At 41.1% G+C, this 20,864-nt stretch overlaps 1 protein-coding gene across 1 annotated transcript; it reads right to left on the reverse strand.

Annotated features, from left to right (window-relative positions):
- Window positions 1-1,810: 1,810 nt before the first annotated feature.
- On the reverse strand, window positions 1,811-14,026 carry LOC149275741 (uncharacterized). The gene is made up of 3 exons (XM_089504352.1): window positions 13,683-14,026; window positions 12,712-12,832; window positions 1,811-3,561 (listed from the first exon to the last, which is right to left on the reverse strand). Exons 1-3 carry the CDS (start codon window positions 13,755-13,757, stop codon window positions 2,324-2,326), a joined length of 1,434 nt encoding a protein of 477 aa, XP_089360478.1. The 5' UTR covers window positions 13,758-14,026; the 3' UTR covers window positions 1,811-2,323.
- Between the last annotated feature and the right edge of the window lie 6,838 nt (window positions 14,027-20,864).

Raw genomic sequence — 20,864 nt, forward strand, 5'->3', positions numbered from 1 at the left:
AAGCAGTTAAGGGAGAGAAAAAAAAGAAAAAAAGAAATAGAGTAGGCAAAAAGCAGCTTCACAAGCAGCTTGAGTAGCTTAAAGTAGCTTAAAGGCTATGTTTCTGTCCCAATTCTTACAGTCTCCAATGGCTTCTAAAGTAGCTTTACAAAGTTACCTTTAATTGCCTCTCACTTGCAGTCCGTAGCAGCAACAAAAGGATATACTGATAGCACCCCGCCCCACGCCTCTGGATGAAATCCCTTGGCGGTTTCATGTGGATGTTGAATAGCATTGGGGATAGGATGGTGCCCTGAGGAACGCTGGATTTAAGCTCCCTTTTAGATAGCAACTGTCCCCAAGCATCTCCATCTGGAATCTGCTTGAGAGATAGAACTGGAACCATTGCAATGCATTGCCCCCGATCCCCAATTCCCTCAGGCGTTCCAGAAGGATGCCATGGTCAATAGGATCAAAAGCCACTGAGAGGTCCAAAACCATCAACAGGGTCGCACTTCCTCTATCAATACTCAAGTGGAGTTGATCTAAGGTGAGCCTAGCAATCTTGACTCTGTATCCCATCCTGAAGCCAGGTTGAAATGGGTCTAGATAATCTGATTCTTCCAAGACTGCTTGGAGTTGAAGAGCAACTGTCCTCTTAATCACCTTGTTTACAAATGGAAGATGGGAGACTGGTCTGTAATTGCTAATGTCCAAGTGATCTAGGGAGGGGCTTTTCAGAAGTGGCCGTACCACCGCTTCTTTTAAGCAAGATAGAAAATAGCCTTCCCTAAGAGATGCATTTAAGATATATCTCAGGTGAGTCCTAAGTGCATCTCCTCCTTGGATGGCCAGCCATGAAGGGCAAGGCTTGACAGGGCAAGTTGTCTTCCTCACACTTGCAAGGAGCTTGTCCACATCCTCGGTACTCACAGATTCAAATTGATCCAGTATGATCTTATTCACAGAGTCACTGGACACTTCACCTATAGCCTCTGCAATTTGAATAAAATTTTTTCCTGTTTTCCTGTTTTTATACTATCATTTTTTAATCCAGTTTTAGTATTGGGATCGGGGCATAGGGATTGATTTCTCTTGGATTTTATTGTAACCTCAATGTATTTTATTGTTGTAATCTACCCATATGGCAGGCTCCAATAATGCGTTCTGGGAAGTGGATTTCTGGATCAGGTCCCAGATGCTCCCTTCCCCACTTCAGCAGTCCCTTTATGCTTCTCTTGCCTTGCTACTTTCCCTCCCTCCCTCCTTGCTTCCTTATTTCTCATCCTTTAACCTACATCCCTTCAAGGGGGTCCAAGGCCTTTTCAGCATCTTCCCAGAACCGGGATGGGGGTAATCTTTCTGGGGCTGAGGGTTTTTCTGCTGGTCCTCCTTCGCAGGGTTGTTGTCAAGGAAAATCCAGATCTTATGGGCCTCTAAGCCTAGTTTCCAGGTTGCCAGGGGAAAGGGAAGGAGTGCATCAGGGGTTCAGTAGCCTCCCCTTCCTTCCTTCCTTCCTTCCTTCCTTCCTTCTTTTGAGGAGATTTTGAAGAGGGTCCAGGAAAGGCAGGAAAGGAAGGCTCTGCTTTGGAAATAGTCTCTCTGTGTATACTGTATACACACACATAGATAGATAGATAGATAGATAGATAGATAGATAGATAGATAGATAGATGTGTGTTTGCCTCTGCTGTTCTTACGGCTGGGAATGTAGCTGAGGACTGAGGAGAGATGAAAGGGTCAGTTTTGTGCAAATTCACAACTTTTGTGTATTAAAGAGTCCAGTGTGTTGAAATAGCAAAGAACTTTATTGAAAACACATAGTCAGGAATTCAGTGTTTAAGCCAGAACTGCCCGCTCCAAACCAAAGAATATATTGAAACCCTAAAACCTAAAACTCCATCTGATACCAAACCTAGCCCTCACCTACAATTCCCGCCATCTATCCCCCACTATTAACCAGCCCCTCTTTGCCATCCTTCTCACACACACAATCTCTCCCTGTCCCAGACATCCGAAGAAGCTTGCTCCCTTTCTGTTACTACTGGTCCCCAACTTTCTTCAGCCAACATCCCACAGATTGTGAATGCTATCATTGCTATTCTAGAAAGCTGCAACAAATCCCAGTCCCCCTCCACCTATCTATCTAACCTATACCATGATCCATAATCCCCAGCCAAATTTAAAACCCAAAGCCATACTAGTAGCAATGAAAACCTAAACTTATGAAAATAGAACATAAACAGACATATGGACATAAAAACCGAACAAATAAAATCATGAGGGCCTTTTGGTTGGACAGTTAGATATTTTTGTATTCCTTCTTTACAATAATAATGTTTGTTCACTGCTTGGATTTGAGTGGATTCTCTCCTGTGTAGCCTCTCTGGTGATTGAATAGGCCTGACCTCCGAGAAAAGCATTTTCCACACTGCTGGCATTTGTATGGCTTCTCTCCTGTGTGGATTCTCTGGTGTGTCAGTAGGTTTGACTTCAAAGAAAAACATTTCCCACAATGCTGGCATTTGTATGGCTTCTCTCCTGTGTGGATTCTTTGGTGTGTCAGTAGGTTTGATTGCTGAGAAAAACAGTTTCCACAACACTGGCATTTGTATGGCTTCTCTCCTGAGTGGATTTTCTGGTGTGTCAGTAGGTGAGACTGCTGAGAAAAACAGTTCCCACAATGCTGGCATTTGTATGGCTTCTCTCCTGAGTGGATTCTCTGGTGTGTCAGTAGGGTTGACTGGTGAGAAAAACAGTTCCCACAATGCTGGCATTTGTATGGCTTCTCTCCTGAGTGGATTCTCTGGTGTCTCAGTAAGTGAGACCGCTGAGAAAAACAGTTCCCACAATGCTGGCATTTGTATGGCTTCTCTCCTGTGTGGATTCTCTGGTGTGTCAGTAGGTTTGACTTCAAAGAAAAACATTTCCCACAATGCTGGCATTTGTATGTCTTCTCTCCTGTGTGGATTCTTTGGTGTGTCAGTAGGTTTGATTGCTGAGAAAAACAGTTTCCACAACGCTGGCATTTGTATGGCTTCTCTCCTGAGTGGATTCTCTGGTGTGTCAGTAGGTGGGACTGCTGAGAAAAACAGTTCCCACAACGCTGGCATTTGTATGGCTTCTCTCCTGAGTGGATTCTCTGGTGTGTCAGTAGGTGGGACTGCTGAGAAAAACAGTTCCCACAACGCTGGCATTTGTATGGCTTCTCTCCTGAGTGGATTCTCTGGTGTTTCAGTAGGGTTGACTGGTGAGAAAAACAGTTCCCACAACGCTGGCATTTGTATGGCTTCTCTCCTGAGTGGATTCTCTGGTGTGTCAGTAGGTGAGACTGCTGAGAAAAACAGTTCCCACAACACTGGCATTTGTATGGCTTCTCTCCTGAGTGGATTCTCTGGTGTGTCAGTAGGTGGGACCGCTGAGAAAAAAAGTTCCCACAACGCTGACATTTGTATGGCTTCTCTCCTGTGTGGACTCTGAGATGCTTGACAAGGACTGACTTGTAAGCAAAATGTTTCCCACAGTGCTGGCATTTATGTGACTTCCTTCTGGTGTGGAATCTCTCATGACTGACAAGTTCTTCTGTAAACAAGGACAATGAGAGACAAGACTGAATCTCAGCATTAAGAGAGGAAGGTTTTACCCCAAAATTTAGCCCCACGTTCACCCCTCCCTATGTGAGATTAAATTAATTTGGGAGCGTTACACACGCACCAATAGTACGTGCTCGGCGCGTACTAGGGTTAGAAAGGGGCATCTATTGTAGACGCCCCTGAACCCGGGCACCACCATTTTGACGTCGTGGATGTGTAGCGTCTGGATGTTGTGTGGCGGAAGTGATGCCGTGAGTGTGCGACTAGTGCCTCGCGGCACCACTTCTAGGGTGCTGAAAGAAGCACCATTTCCGAGGTTCTTTTTTGCTGCGTCTGGGAATCGCACGGTTTGGCCACTCCGGTTCTCGGACGCAGCAACCGGCGGTGCTGGCAAACCGCCGCTTTCAGGAAGTCTGTAACGCTCCATAGTTGGTGTGAGTGACCCGAGCATAATCCTGTTCTGGATGCCCCAAATTCATATAATGATTGTATCCTTACTCCTAGGAGCTAGCAAAGAAGACATTGTAGGTGAACTTCCATAAGGAAATCAGTGGAAGCAGATAGTCAGACAGTTGAAAAATATTCCAATAAATATATGTAAAAATACTTTGATTGAAAAGTGGCATCATTTCCTGTGAGACTGCCATAGAGTCTTGAGTCAGAGCACATGGCATGATGCAAGCTAACTGCAGAGGATGCTTCATGCTGTGTGGCACCAGGAGATGACTCACAACCAATACAGGATACAGCTCACATGCGGAATGGTGTGGGTTGGAGTTGTGTGTACAAGAGATTGTGAAGATGATGAAAGTCAGAGAGGAGAGCTGGTACATATTTGTTTTCTATTGCAACTCAAGCTAAAGAACCTCCAAGGACTTGGAGGAAATCAACTGTGTCTGTGAGTTATTTTTAAGTGTGGAAAGTGGTTAGTGCATTGCCAATACCTATATCTGGAGATTTGCTTCTGTTCTGGCTGTGTTATTATTGAGCTCTGGGAGTGTTGCCTTCAGACTGTGCTATACTTTGGCTTTGAATGGGACCAGAATTCAGAGCCAAGAAGGACCTGAGAGCCGGTGTGATAATCCTTTTTGGCTGAAGTATTTCCACCATTTAATTCAGTTTCAGACATTTTTTCCCCCACACAAAAAACTTTCTAAAGCAATTTAAGCCTTTTTGAATGCTCGGTTTCTGCCCACAAGCAACAATTTCAGTATAAATATACTGTTGTTCAGCATCAGTCCAGTTGCAGACAGACCCTGTGTTGATTTACATTGCTAAACACCTCTCTACACTCGCCAGCCCCACTTGCCATTGAAGTTACTGTCTTCTCTCCGAGAAGAGAGAAATAAAGCGAGAAGAGAGAAATAAAGAAAGGGATAAGAGGGAAAGAGAAAGTGCTAATAGGCAAAGAGAGGAAAGGACACAAAGGAAGGCTCAAGGAGAAAAAAGTAATCAGGAGACAAAGGGGCTGAATACAGACCATCAAGAAAACAAGAAAGCAGAAGAGGGCGCCACAGGAGGGACATAAAAATTAGTGTAGACGGCTAATTGGAATATAAGGACCCGGGTTGAAAAGCAAAGGAAAAATGGGATTTAAGTTAATTTCATGGAATGTAAAGAGAATAAGTCAGGAAAGGAAAAGAAGGCATGTAATGCATTACTTGGAGAAAAATAATTTTGATTTACTATGTTTACAGGAAACTAAAATGAAAGATGGGGACATAAAATATTTACGTAATAGGAAACTGGGAACTTTATTTTGTGCAACAGTAAATAAAAGGAAAAGGGGCGTTGCTATTTTTGTAAATAAAAGATATGAAGCAAAACTTGTGAAAAAAGATAAAGATGGTAGATTGCTTTGTGTAGAAATCCTACTGGATAATGTGAAATATGTGATATGTAATGTTTATGCCCCACTAGAAAGGAAAGAAATGTTTTATAAAAATTTGGCAGAGAATATAAGGGAATTTGAAAACGACAACTTAATTATAACTGGGGACTTTAATGGCGTGAAAAACCCTTTGAGGGACAGAAAATCCCAGAAAAAAACAAACCAACAATCCCAAGGAAAGCTGCCTAAAAGTTTCTTTAATATGAAGGAGGAATTTAATTTGATAGATGTTTGGACACATTGCAATGGGGATAAAGAAGGGTTTACTTTTTATTCGGATGCGCACAAGTCCCTATCAAGACTAGACTTAGTGTTGCTTACAAAAACAGTGGAAACTAAGGTAAAAAAATGGAAATATGGCCAAGGACTTTTTCTGACCATAATATGATAGAACTGGAATGAAATGAGAAATGGAATAGAAATAAAGGTTGGAGATTAAATGAGGATATTCTGGAGGATGAAGATTTTGTAAATAGGGTTAAAAAGAGTTGAAGTTTTTCTTTGAGACAAATAGTGGAAAGGAGAATAAAATGAAAGTAGTGTGGGATACAAGCAAGGCGTTTGTAAGAGGATTATTTATACAAAGAATGATGGAAATTAAAAGGAAAGAAAGACAAACGGAGGAAAAAATTAGAAATGAGCTTAAAATGAAAGAACAAGAGCTACAACAAGTAAAGAAAAATAAAAAATTAGTAAATGAAATCAAGATTTTGAAAGGACAATTGGAAAGAAAAATAACAGAGGAGATTGCCGTTAATTTAAAAAAATTAAAACAAAATCAATTTGAAAACACAAATAAAATAAGTAGGTGGATGGCTAATAGATTAAAGAACGAGAGAGAGAAAAAGATGATAACGCAAATTAATCAAAATAACATAATTATAACGGAACAGGAGAAAATTAAGAATGCCTTTGTTTCATACTTTAAAAAATTATTTGAGGAACAGGAAGGGAGTGTACCTGTTGAGAAACAGATAACAGAACTGCATGAACACAATGAAATAAGAATAAATTTGGATCAGAAGGAGAAATTAAATGCGGAAATAACATCAGATGAAATAAAAAACGCAAAAGCCTCTGGGATAGATGGGCTTACGTCAAAATACTATAAAGTTTTTGAAACAGAACTACAAGAACCTTTAAAGAAAGCATACAATTTAATTCAAACAGAGGAGAAACCAGAAACATGGGGAAAAACTTTAATATCTTTGATACCGAAAGAAGGTAAAGATGAAAAATTAATGAGTAACTATGAGCCAATCTCCTTAATGAATAACGATTATAAGATCTGGGCGTTTATTATGGCAAATAGACTTAAGATAATATTGAATGATATAATAAAAAAGGATCAGAATGGTTTCCTGCCTAGAAGGAAGATTAAAAATAATATAAGAACTATAATAAGAACTGGACTATTATAACATGCATAATGAAAAAAGGCGGCACTGTTGTTTGTCGACACGGAAAAAGCGTTCGATAGTATCAGTTGGAAATTTATGTTTAATTTATTAAAGGTAATGGATTTAGGGGAAAACTTTATTAAATGTGTGGAGGAAATATATAAAAAGCAAACAGCATGCTTAATAGTTAATGGAGAACTAACGGAGGAATTTACTATAAGATGGGGGACAAGACAAGGATGTCCGCTGTCACCCTTACTGTTTATAATAGTATTGGAATATATGTTGAATAAGATAAGGAAAAATCAGAGAATAAGAGGAATTAAAGTAAGAAGAGAAGAAACTAAAGTACAAGCTTATGGGGATCATTTGGTGGTAATCCTTGAAGATCCAATAGTAAATATTTAAAGTCTGTTATTTGAATTAAATTGGTTTGGAAAATTATCAGGATTTAAAGTAAATAAAGGTAAATCGGTGATAATAGCTAAAAATATGAATAAAGAGGAAAAAGAAATGTTAAAGAAAAAAACAGGATTTGAAATATTGAACAAGGTAAAATATTTAGGAATCTGGATTTCAAATAACAATATGAATCTTTTTGATAATAACTATAAGGCAATGTGGAATAGTATAAAGAAGGACTTGAGTAGATGGGCAAAACTAAATTTGTCTATCCTAGGTAAGATTAATGCAATAAAAATGTCCATCCTACCAAAGATTTTGTTTATCTTTATGAATTTACCAACAACTATTAATAATAAAATTATAGATCAGTGGAATAGTGGAATAGGGAATTTAAAAAATTTATTTGGAAGGGAGGTAAGGCGAGAATTAGGTGGAATAATATAAAGGAGAAGAAAGAGAACGGGGGATGTGCCATGCCAGATATTAAAACATATAGGTGGGCATGTGATATGCTCTGGCTGGAGGATTGGATTAAGCTAAAAGATAAAAGTATATTAAATTTGGAAGGAGCAATTCTTTGTTTTGGCTGGCACGGATACCTCTGGTATAATAAAGCTTTAGTACATCAAGATTTTTACTACAATCCAATTTGGAGGGTATTAATAGAGACATGGAATACAATTAAAGCCAAATTTTACTTTAAAATACCAGGATGGGTGTCAACTCATGAAGCCTTTGCTAATAGATGGGATGTACAAAATACTTGGTTAAGATATGATGATGTAGTAAAGATAATGAAAAACAGGAGTTGAGTATAAAAACTAGAGAACTAATTAAAGAAGGTAAAGAAATAAATTGGTACAGTTACCATCAAAGAAGATATAAAAACAACGGGAATTGAATTAAAACCAGTAGAGTTGGACAAAATAATAATGGAGGATGGAGGAAATAAAATAAAAAAATATTACAATTTGTTTAGAGAAAGAGAGTTAGAAAGAGAGCCAATAAAACAATATATGATTGATTGTGCGAAAGATCTTGGGCATGAGATACCACTAGAAGCTTGGGAAAAATCTTGGAGGAAAACAAATTCATTTACAAGGTGCCAAGATCTTAAAGAAAAAATTTTAAAGATCAGTAATAGGTGGTACTACACGCCTGATAGGCTAAAGAAGATGTTTAAAACTGAAAGAGACATTTGCTGGAATTCCCAAAAGGAAAAGGGAACAATGATCCACATGTGGTGGAAATGCGAAAGAGTTAAAAGTTTCTGGGAGGACATACATAAAACAATACAACAAATATAAAATACAAGAAAAAACCAGAGATTTATCTGTTGAATATGACACATTATTTGAGGGCAGAGGATGAGAATAAACTGAGGAGAAATATGTTATATATGATAACTCTTGTCAGGATGGTTATTGCAAAATACTGGAAAGCAAATGTAGAGCTACAAATAGACGAATGGTTATTAAAATTAAACAATATTAGAAAGTTAGATATACTCTCATGTAAACTTGAAGATAAGAAGAAAGATAAATTGGAAAAAGAATGGGGACAAATATTGCTGTTTTTGGAAAAAAGATGGTGTCTGCACAAAAAACCTGGTTGATTTGATTATGTGAATATAGAAACAGATAGTTATATAACTGGACCAGGATGTGAATATATACTAGTTAAACAAGGTTAAAATGTATGATGAGATAATTTTTGGAGAATATGTATGGATATACAACCAGTATATAACCGATGGGAAAAGTGATAACAGGATTCTGTTTTATATACCATAAGTAGGAAATAATAATAATAATAATAATAATAATAATAATAAAGACTTTATTTCTAGCCCGCCTTTCCAAAGATCAAGGCGGGTTACAGCACTAGACCATCCAACAGTACAATCCATAAAATACAATAAAAGCATCAATCAATATAACATCAGTTAAAACATACTACAATAAAAATAACTGTCCAAACTAGCACAATAGTGCAACAGTGAGGGGAGAGAAGGGGTTATCTCGAGGGTATTAGGGGTATCTATGGGTGGGTTTTTGTATTGTTGGGCTATGTATTGGTTTTGATGGTGTTTTTGTAAACTGCTGTGATCTACAAGGAATAGCGGTCTAGAAATAAAATTTCATTCATTCATTCATTCATGCCTGTTGGAAAAGGTGTGTTTTGAGCCCCTTTTTAAATTGGTCCAGAGAGGCGGCCGTTTAATATTTGTTTTTTTTTTTTAGAGGGAAAATGGGTTGTATATGGAAAAATTGCAAGAAGCAAAAGAAGACAAATAAGCAACACAAAAGAAGATTTGTAAAGACAGGAAGTAAAGATACGAAGAACAAATGGTGATGTAAATAAATAAATATAAGGTTCACCATCATTGATCTAGGTAATGTATTACCATTAGCAAAGCCTCACACTATTCACCACTCCCACCTTTGTTACCTAGTTTGTGTGTGTGTGTGCGCGCACGCGCGTGAACACATATATGTATGTGTGTGTGTGTTTTACTTTCCCCCTAAATAAAACACAAAAACCTATTTGAAATGCCTCTGGAGTTCTGTGTGTTTCCCGGCCTGGTATAGTTGGGATGAATCCTGAGGTCACTGTTGCCCTAATCTCTCCTTTGAGCTAAGTATGAATTTCCCCTAAAATCATAGCACAATGATGGCGATTTGGGACACTTGGAGGGCAGGAAGAGTAAGTGGAGAGGAAGGGAGCAGGGCAGCCCCACAGACCTTTCCCTGCCCTTCAAGTGCCCTGTTTGGGACACTTGGAGGGCAGGAAGAGTAAGTGGAGAGGAAGGGAGCAGGGCAGCCCCCGTGCCTCCCTCCCCACAGAACTTTCCCTGCCCTCCAAGTGCCCCATTTGGGATACTTGGAGGGCAGGAAGGTTAAGTGGGGAGGAAGGGGGTTGGGCATCCTCCCTCCCCACAGACCTTTCCCTGCCCTCCAAGTGCCCCGTTTGGGACACTTGGAGGGCAGTAAGAGTAAGTGGAGAGGAAGGGAGCAGGGCAGCCCCCGTGCCTCCCTCCCCACAGACCTTTCCCTGCCCTCCAAGTGCCCCGTTTGGGATACTTGGAGGGCAGGAAGGATAAGTGGGGAGGAATGGGGCTGGGCAAAGTGCCACTTCTGGCACGTGTGGCATAGGTTCACCATCACTGTCATAGCACTTGTGAGTGTCCTCCCCAGACTCCAGAATTTTGAGTGACAAAGAGCCTCTGGAATCAACCATGGAGCTAAGCAAGCTCAGGTTGGAAAAGAAACATTAGAGAAAAAGGAATTTATGTGTTGCCATTTTCTCTCTTCATATGCATTGCTCATAATTGTTAAATGGAACCCCTAAATATATCTGAAAACAAGGGTCTGAGCCGGTTCTCACCAGTTCAGTTCTTAAAATCTGTCAGGTTGGTGGCTGCCTCCCAATCCCCAAGGCCTCTCTCCTGGCCCTTCCCAGAGGTCCCTTCCTGTCCACACAGAGCTAGGCAACCCTGGCTTTGCTCCTGCCTCCCCCTCCTGGCTCCCAGAGGCCTGATCCCCTTCCCTTTCTCCCTCCGCTCTCCAACCTTCCCTCTTGCCCATCTGCACTGCTTCAGCATTTCACCTTCACCATCTCTTCCCTGCCTTTCTGTTTTTCACATTCCCTCCTTCTCTCTATCACAGACACACACCCAGAGAGTGTGATGCATAAAAGGGACACTTTGAGGCCCATTTGTTCAGAATGGATGGATAATCAATACACAAGTGATTCATTGGGAAAGGCAGAGCAAGGGGGCTGGGAACTGGACTCGAATTTTGGTGAGGATCAAGCACCAGAGAGCAGCCTTAAAACAGCCTAAAGACATCTCTAAGACAGGGATGGACTACTGTCACATGGGGGGGTCATATTGGCTCTCAGGGGCACCCCCCACATTGTATTGCCTAAAAATATGGAATAATGTTTTGCCCCTCAGTATCCCATTGCATCCCTTTGGGGAAGTGGAGGCCGTTTTACCACTGTTGAGCCCTCTCTGATCCATTGCATGGCAAATTTTCCCCAAGAACCATCTCCAGAGCCTCAAAAGGATGGAAGAGGGACCAAAAAGGGTAGGAACCTTGCTGAGCAATATGCTAAGTACCATTTGGGTGAGGAAAGCATTAATCTCCATGCTTCCTTCCCACAAAACCCTAAATTTCAGAATTAAAAAGTCCTTAGCTTGAACCAAAAGGTTTATTGAGAAACTCCAGCAGAAGCATCCATTAACTTGTCTAAGCAGTCTTTGAAGAGTCAGAATCTTTTCCCTCCGTCGTTTACTATCTCCACACTCCTCCCTTTCCTCTCCCTTCAGCCCCTAACCAACCCAGCTGCCAAGGTACCTCTTGCCTTCTTCTTCCACTGTTCTCATACCCCTCTCCCCCTGGGGCATGCCTGCCACCCAAATCTCACAAACCAGTCAGTTAATAGCCTCCACAACAGACTCCCTTCCTCCAAGCTGTTCTAGGCCCCATTATACTTACCAACGACTTAAAACTACTAACATTTAAACTACTAACAATTCCCCCCTAAACCGCAATCCCATTCTGGATGAACCACAGAAGCTGGTTCTGACAATTGGCAGTTTACGATGGGGTATTAAGAATCCTTATAAAGTGTAGAGCAATTGTACCTCACTAAACCACAAATTCAAATAATCTACAGGACGTTGTTATCTCAATTAAACTACACTTGAAAGGGATCTAGGACTCCCAGTAGACCACAAGTTGAACATGGACCAACAGTGTGATGCGGCAGCTAAAAAGGCCAATGTCATTCTAGGCTGCATCAATATGAGTATAGTTTCTTGATCAAGGGAAGTAATAGTGCCACTCTCTTCTGCTTTGGTCAAGCCTCCCTTGGAATAATCCTGTGTCCAGTTCTGGGCACCACAATTCAAAAGTATGTTGAAAAGTTTGAACATGCCAAGAGGAGGACAACCAAAGTGGTGAAGGATCTGGAAACCATCAAGCCCTATGAGGAATGGCTTAGAGAACTGGGTACGTTTAGCCTGGAGAAAAGAAAGTTAAGAGTGGATATGATATCCATGTTTAAATATTGGAAAGGGTCGTATTGATGATGCAGCAAGCTTGCTTTCTGCTGCTACAGAAAAAAGGAGACACCACAATGGATGCAAGCTGCAGGGAAAGAGGTTCCACCGAAATATTAGGAGGAATTTTGAGACAGTGCAATATACTCCCTTAGAGCTTGGTGGAGTCCTCTTCTTTGGAGGTCTTTAAACAGAGGCTGGATGGTGCTTGGAATGTGTATTCCTGCATAGCAGAAGAGGGTTGAAGTGAATGGCCCTTGTGGTCTATTCCAACTCTATGATTCTATAAGTCTAGTGGAATCATAGCACCATGATAATTTAGCATAAAAGGGACCTCAGTCTTCATAGAAAGGAGAATGGATTACGGTTCCTTACCCACAGAGGCCACATTGTGATAATTCTCCATCATCACATAACTGTACATCAGTCTCTGTTCCTTTGTCAACAGTTTCCATTCCTCCTCAGTGAAATATACAGCCACATCTGCAAAGGTCACCTGCAACAGAAAATAGCCCTCATCCAGAAAGTGACTAAGCAAAAGGGGAGGAAAGCACATGGTGCATCCCAAATATTATTCCATCACTTCACAATTCATTCCAGGAAATAAACTTTAAATTCTGTCAGCAAGAAAAAAAGCTACTGCCTTCGAGATCCAGTTTGTTTGGAATCCTTTCAATATAATATACAATATAATAAACAATATAATTTCGGCCATGTCTGGGATATAGAGGATGGATTATGATACTCACTATCCCACCACATACAGTACATTTAGCCACCAAAGAATTATAGTGCATTTAGATATTTCTTGCCACATTTCAGAGGCCAAAGTTAATTTTAACAAACTGTTGTGGGGAGCACTGTGGGCTTGAGGGCCACTGGGACCACCCCATATTTAGACCCAGACATGTTCTACCATGTCCCCCAACATTTCACAGATGGGAAAAGGAAGACACATGTGGACAAGCAACACAAAAGGTGGTCAAGATGGCCAAAGTTGTTTATGAAGAAGATCACACAAGCTAGGAAGTGCACAACAGTTTGCTTTTGCTTCAGTCTCCTGGGAAGGGCAATATCCTGCCTCTTTCTTTCCCCTCCTCTCCCCACTTTTGAGTTGATGGGGGGCAAACTGAATGGCATTCAGGAGCTGAAGTGAGCTGAGAAGGGGGAAAGTGGGAGGAGGGGAGACCAACCGGGACATGTTTGGAAGCGCCTGAAAAAGTGGGGCGACAGAGGATTAACCAGGACTGTCTCTGCTAAATTGGGAGAGTATGTTCCCCGCTTGCTTTCATGAACTATCCCAGCAGTGACACAGATGAAACTAATAGTCAAGAACCTCGACTCACCAAAGAGTTCTTGTACGTCTGCATCCTCTTTCTCTGGGAGCCCAACTCCCTCCGCTTGGCCTCTCTGTCGGCCATCAGGTGGGCAGGGGTCCTGGGGGTCTGGCCCTTGGGTCACTTCCAGCAAAAGGTGCCCCAAAGCTGTGTCCAAGGGGCCGAGATGCAGTTCCTGAGAAAAGAGACCAGAGATTCAAAAAAGGACGCAAATTGGATCTCCTATAAAGAATCGATGCAAATAGAACTGGTTCTAGAATAAAGACACAAGAAGATCGTAATTATCAGGGTATTATCTTTCATGGTTCTTTTACAGACAATTAAGAAAGCTCTTCCTAATGGATAAAAAACAATCCGGTATTTGCAAATCAGACTCTGATCTAGAACAAGAAATTACAGTGGTACCCCGGGATACGAAAGCACCGCCTTACGAAATTCCCGGGTTACGAAAAAAAATAATTTAAAAAAACTGTTCCGCGTTACGAAAGTTTTTTTGGGTTACGAAAAAACTTTTGGTGCTTTTCGGCGCTATTTCGCACCAAAAAGCGGCTTTCGCTATTAGCGCCTATGGCAATTCGGCTTGCGAAAGTCTTCCGGGTTACGAAAAGGGCAGCGGAACGAATTAATTTCGTAACCCGGGGGACCACTGTATGTCAAATAAAGATGCCTTGTTAGCAAGACTTTATATTTGTATTCTTAAAATCTGTACATAAGAGAACATTATTAAAGAAAATGTGATCAGATGGTCTCAAAACTTTGGTTTTGTAATTGAATTAGACCATTGGGAATACACTTGGAAACAAAGATTGAACTATACTTGCAGCCAAAACATCAAACAGAGAGTTATTATAAAACATTTTGATGGTATTTAGCACCAGAGAGAATAAGCAAGATGTATAAGCATTGCAGTAATTTGTGTTGAAAATGTGAAAAGGAGCAGGGCTCAATCTATCAAATGTGGTGGAATTGTGGGAAAGCGATACAATTTTGGAAGTTGATTTATTATTAGTTTCCGGGCCTATTAGTTTCTGGGCACAGTAGAAGGTGTTGATTATAACCTTTAAAAACCTACATGGCTTGGGTCCAACCTATTTGAGGGATGGCCTGCTTCCATATAATCTGCCCCACTGCACCCTCAGGTCCTCTGGGAGGAATCTATTGCAGCCTTTAAAAACCAGACTGTGTAAATTTACAGCGCTTCATAAATAAAGGTTAATAATAACAATAATAATAATAATAATGGTACCCTCCTCTCCTTAAAAAAGTATTAAATCCAAAGCAATATTTAAAAAACAGAAAAAACAACAAACAAACAAACAAAATGGACAAACTCTCAAGAGGAATTAGATAGGAGCCTCCTTCTCTCTCTGGAGCCACAGGAGATAAAGAGAGGCCTCTGTTCAACTGAGACTCAGAGAAGGTTCTGGAACATTATTCCCCTCAGTCACAAGCAGCACAAAATGGCCATAAGAACACAAAATGGCCTCCGGAACACAAAATGGCCGCCAGAACACAAAATGGCCTCTGGAACACAAAATGGCCACCAGAACACAAAATGGCCTCCGGAACACAAAATGGCTTCCGGAACACAAAATGGCCACCAGAACACAAAATGGCCTCTGGAACACAAAATGGCCGCCAGAACACAAAATGGCCTCTGGAACACAAAATGGCCCCCGGAACACAAAATGGCCTCTGGAACACAAAATGGCCGCCAGAACACAAAATGGCCGCCAGAACACAAAATGGCCGCCAGAACACAAAATGGCCTCCGGAACACAAAATGGCCGCCAGAACACAAAATGGCCTCTGGAACACAAAATGGCCGCCAGAACACAAAATGGCCTCTGGAACACAAAATGGCCACCAGAACACAAAATGGCCTCTGGAACACAAAATGGTTGCCTCTTCCTAAGCACTTGGCATTTGGCAGTTTGAGGCCTTCAGGGAACCCAAAAGGGAGGATGAAGGGGCCCCAAAGTCAGAAGGATCCTCAAACAGGATTTCCAAACCTTAACAACCCCTAAAATGCCAAACCAAAAGTACATTCCCAGAGTTCCATAGCACTGAGCCATGGCCATTACAGTGGTGCAGAACAAGAATGCCCAGGGATGGTGGCATTAATGATGATTAAGGTCTGGGGGCAGCTCTATCCTCCCCCCCAGGCCTGATATCATCATCATCATCACCACTACCATTGCTACAGTATGAGAGCCACCATTAAAAGCATTGAAATCCCCTTTGGGGAGTCACACTCTCCCACCTTCAGAGAGACTGGGCCATGCCTAGAAGGACTGCTGGGCGTCCTTCCTCCCCACCTTAATGGCAGTGGCCAAAGGAAAGCACCAGCAGCAGTAGATCCAAGCCAGGCCCAGCCGGACCTCAGTGCAGCAGTGAAGCCTAGTGGTTCCAGGCCTTGTCTCTCTGCTGTCGCTTCACTTCACTCCCCTCTCTCTCCTTCCTTCCTCCCTTAATGTCTGTCTGTCTCCTTCTCCCTCTAAAACTCTACTCCTCTCTCACTCTTCTGCGTGCAAAGCTAGAGAAGCTGAAGCTCCGCCTCTTCTTGAAGCTGGCCAATGGGGCAGAGCAGCTGGAAGACCACGCCCACTGCCTCAGACTCACATTTTGTGTTCTGGCGGCCATTTTGTTCTGCTTGTGACTGTAGGGAATAATGTTCCAGAACCTTCTCTGAGGCCTCAGTTAAACAGAGTCCTCTCTTTCTCTCCTGAGACTCCAGAGTCAGAAGGAGGCCAGGCTCCTTGGGCCAAAAGGAAGGAAATGTGTCTCTTTGTTCTCTCTATACACACTCTCCCTTGGCAAACTTATCAGTTCTTTTGGTTTCTCCTACCATCTTTACGCCGATGATACCCAGCTATACCTTTCCACCCCTAATCTTTCACCAGAGTTAGAGCAGCAAGTGTCATCCTGTCTAACAGCTGTCTCCCACTGGATGCACCATCGGCGTCTGAAGCTCAATATGTCCAAGACCGAGCTTCTTGTTTTCCCTCCTAAGCCCACCCTTCACTATTCCTTTTCTATTTCCGTCAATAACATCTCGATCCAGCCGGTCCAGGAAGCCCGCAGTCTTGGTTTCATCTTTGACTCCTCTTTGTCATTTATCCCACAGATCCAGACTACAGCCAAAGTCTGTAGATTTTTTCTCTATAATATCGCCAAAATCCGTCCATATCTCTCAGCTTCTACCGCAAAGACACTGGTCCATGCCCTAGTGGTCTCACGATTAGACTACTGTAACCTCCTCCTGGCAGGGCTTCCTCTCTCTCACCTCCACCCATTAATTTCTGTTCAGCATTCAGCTGCACGCATTATTTCACTCGCTCGCCGTTATGATCATGTCTCCCCTCTGTTGTCTTCCCTTCACTGGCTCCCTCTTCCTTTCCGCATCAGGTACAAACTTTTGCTACTCACCTTTAAAGCCCTGCATGGGCTGGCCCCTCTTTATTTAACTGATCTTCTCTCTCCCTACATCCCTACTCGCACTCTCCGCTCTGGTAGCCAAAATCTCCTCTCTCAACCCAGGATCTCCTCTGCCCCGTCCCGGATCCGTCCCTTCTCTCTAGCTGCCCCTCATTCCTGGAACCTTCTTCCTCTGCATGCACGGCTCATCACTTCCCTAACCAGCTTTAAAGCTGAGCTGAAAACCATATTGTTTAGGGAAGCGTTCTCAGGGAATTTGTGATTGTTATCTGGCTGTCTGACAATATTTGATGTCATGTGATTTGTTTGATATTTGATGTTTTTAATCTGTTTTTTCCTTTCTATATGGTAATTTTATCTATTCCTCTTTTAATTGTTATTATCTTAGAATGTACGCCTTGGGCAGGCTTTTATTTACTCCTAATTTTACTGACTTTGTACAGCGCTGTGTATAATTACAGCGCTATAGAAATAAAGTTTAATAATAATAATAATAATACAACTCCTCACTACTATCCACTACTACCCACACAATACATTGGGAATCATAGTCATTATTATAGTCCTTGGATCATACCACCAACTCTTGTCAGTTTCCACCCAGTGGGCGTGTACAACCACTCTCATTGGCTCTCTTGTTTCTACCCAGATTTGATGATTTCATCATCTCAGCCTTGATCACTTAACAATTCTCAGGTGTGTCCAATTATCCACTTTACATTTCTTGTCCTTGGCACTCAGGACTTGTTAATTCCATTATCTTTTACACCTGTGTGGTTGCTACTTGCTTCTGCTGAGTCACTTTGACTCTCACATACATGTTTTATTTCAATCACTGTATGTCCCATGTTGCTTTTTCCTTAACAATCCCCTCCGAAATAAAATATTGTATGTGGCTTACATTGTCATTCCAACCATTTGTGTTAACCTTTCATGTTTTTCTACTGTCAGTGCTTTAGTAAATAAATCTACTATGTTATTTTGTGTTTCTATGTACCTTAACTCTATTTCTCCTTTTTGAACCATGTCTCTTACATTTTGGTACCTTACACCCACATATTTGGTTCTGTTTTTCAAACTTTCTGTTTCAGCCATTGCTATGCATCATTGCGAATCTTCTTGAATTTCTACTGGTACTCTGAAATTTTCGTTTAGGTCAATTAACAATTGTTCAATCCATTGTACCTCATTTACAATTTCATTCAAAGCTGCAAATTCTGCTTCAGATGTGCTTAACGCTACGTTAGTCTGTTTTCTGCTTCTCCAAACTATTGGACTTTCACTATATTTGATTATCATTCCTGTCACTGACTTCTTGTCTCCTAATTCTGATGCAAATGAACTGTCTACAAAACAATCTAAATCTGCATTACTGCTTCTAATGATTAACTTCTTGTCTAGAGTCCCTTTCAAATATCTCAACAAGTGTTTCACAGCTGTCCAATCCTCAACCTTAGGATTAGAAACTCTTCTAGATAAAACGTTAACAGCAAACGAAATGTCTGGTCTAGTGTGGCAAGAAATGAATTGTAGAGATCCTATTATGCTCCTGAAAAATGTCTTGTCCTCAAAATCTCTGGTTGTTGGTTCAGATACGAAACCAGTTGTCATTGGAGCTTTAACTATCTTAGCATTCTGTAATCCACACTTTTCAATCAAGTTCTCTATCTTCTTTCTCTGGCTTAGCAAACAATGTCCTTCTTGTGTCCATTCAACATTAATGCCTAAATAAGACTTCAACAAACCTAAATCCTTTAAAACAAACTTTTCAGACAATTCTCTCTTCACTGACTCTATTTCCTGTTTTGACTTTGCTGCCACGCACAAGTCATCTACATAAATCACTAACACTATGTCTCCTTTTGTATAAACACAAGCATCTGCCACGCTTCTTTTGTATCCTAACTTAACCAACTCATCATTAATGCACAAATTCCATGCTCTGGCACTCTGTTTTAAACCATACAATGCCTTCTTCAATCTGTAAACTTTCTGACTTCCATTCTCTTCAAAACCTTGTGGCTGTTCCATAAAAATTTCTTCTTCCAAATTTGCATTTAAATAAGCTGTTTCAAAATCAAAATGTTCCACAACTAAATTCCTTCTTGCTGCTACAGCTAACACCATTCTCAAACTTTCTGGCTTTGCTGTTGGAGAGTAAGTCTTATCAAAATTCTCATACTGCTGTTGTGCAAAACCCTTAGCTACTAATCTTGCCTTGTACTTAATGCTTCCATCAGGCATTTCCTTTCTCTTATACACCCATTTACAACCAATCACTTTCTTATCTCTGGGTCTATCTACAACTTCAAAAACATTTTTGTTCACCAAGCAACTGAATTCACTATCCATTGCTTCACACCATCTTTCCTGTTCTTCCCTTGAAAAGGTTTCCAACTCTTCAAAACTTTCAGGCTCTTCTACTACTGTACAAGCTCTAGCCTGTGTCACAACTAATCTATCTGGTGACTTTCTAACTCTGTGACTACGCCTGGGTACGAATTCTGTTGTTCTGCCTCTTTCCTCATCACTGTCTGTACTAGTAGATGTTGTCTTTTTGCTAAACCTTTTGTCTTCTGTCATCCTAGTGGTTACTGGTCTTGTTTGTGTCTCCTCATCTGAGGTACTACCACTACTGCTAGTTGAGGCTTCTGGCTTGACTGATACCCCTCCGTTTCCTGAAGTTGGTTCAGTCTGTGCTTGCTGCTCACTTGAACTTCCTAACCTCAAGAACACTTCCTTATTGGCATGCAGCTTGTCCCAGCCAGCATGTCTTTCAAAATTTGCAGACCTGGAGTACTGTATCTCTTTTCCTCTCATTAGAAACTTGTAGCTGTTTCCTGAATACCCTAGGAACATTAGCCTTTTGCTTTTGGGTTCTCCTTTCCTTCTGAAACAGGCAGGTATGTACACATGTGCAAATTGACCAAAAACTCTTAAATACTTGAAATTTGGCACTCTCCCATACAAAACTCTGTAGGGAATGTCTTCAATCTCAGAATGGTACATCCTATTACTTATGTGTATGGCAGCCAGGGTTGCTTCACCCCAGAAGCTTTCTCCAACTCCTGCATCTGCCATCATGCAAGCAGAAATCCTTTTGATGTCCTGGATTTTTCTTTCTGCTAATCCATCCTCACTTGGACAAGCAGGATTGGTGGTTTCATGTCTTATCCCCACCTTCTGAAACCAATTGTACAGTTGATTATTTAAAAATTCGCCACCTCTGTCTGTAACAATAGTCCCAACTTGGCTATCAAACTGTCTTTCTACCATTCTTACCCATGCTTTTAAACTTTGCCCAGCTTCTGACTTATTTTTCAGTATTCTTACATAAGCAAATCTTGAAAATCTATCAACAATAACCAGGAAATATTTGCTTCCCCCTAGTGACAAACAATTAGCTTGGGCTACATCAGCATGTACATATTGAAATGGTCTTTGAGCAATCCTTTTAGACTTCTTAGCAACTGGATACGCTCTGACCTTGACTTGGTTACATACAGTACAGTCTAAATGATTTTTACACTCTGCTACTTTCAAATCTGGACACATGCTTATTAAATTCTTTAAACTCTTGAAACTTGCATGGCCAAACTTCCTATGGAGCTCATGTATGCAGTCTTTGTGCAACGGAACATTATCTATGGTATTAGCATTCTTTATCTTGTACTTATCAACATTCTCTTCCAGAAAATAAAGCTTATCTTTCTTTAAGCCTATGCCACACAGTTCCCCATTTAAAGTTATTTT

This window comes from Sceloporus occidentalis, unplaced genomic scaffold, assembly GCF_023333645.1.
Source record: "Sceloporus occidentalis isolate IW3139 unplaced genomic scaffold, rSceOcc1.0.p SCAF_268, whole genome shotgun sequence".
NCBI classification, from domain to species: Eukaryota; Metazoa; Chordata; class Lepidosauria; order Squamata; family Phrynosomatidae; genus Sceloporus; species Sceloporus occidentalis.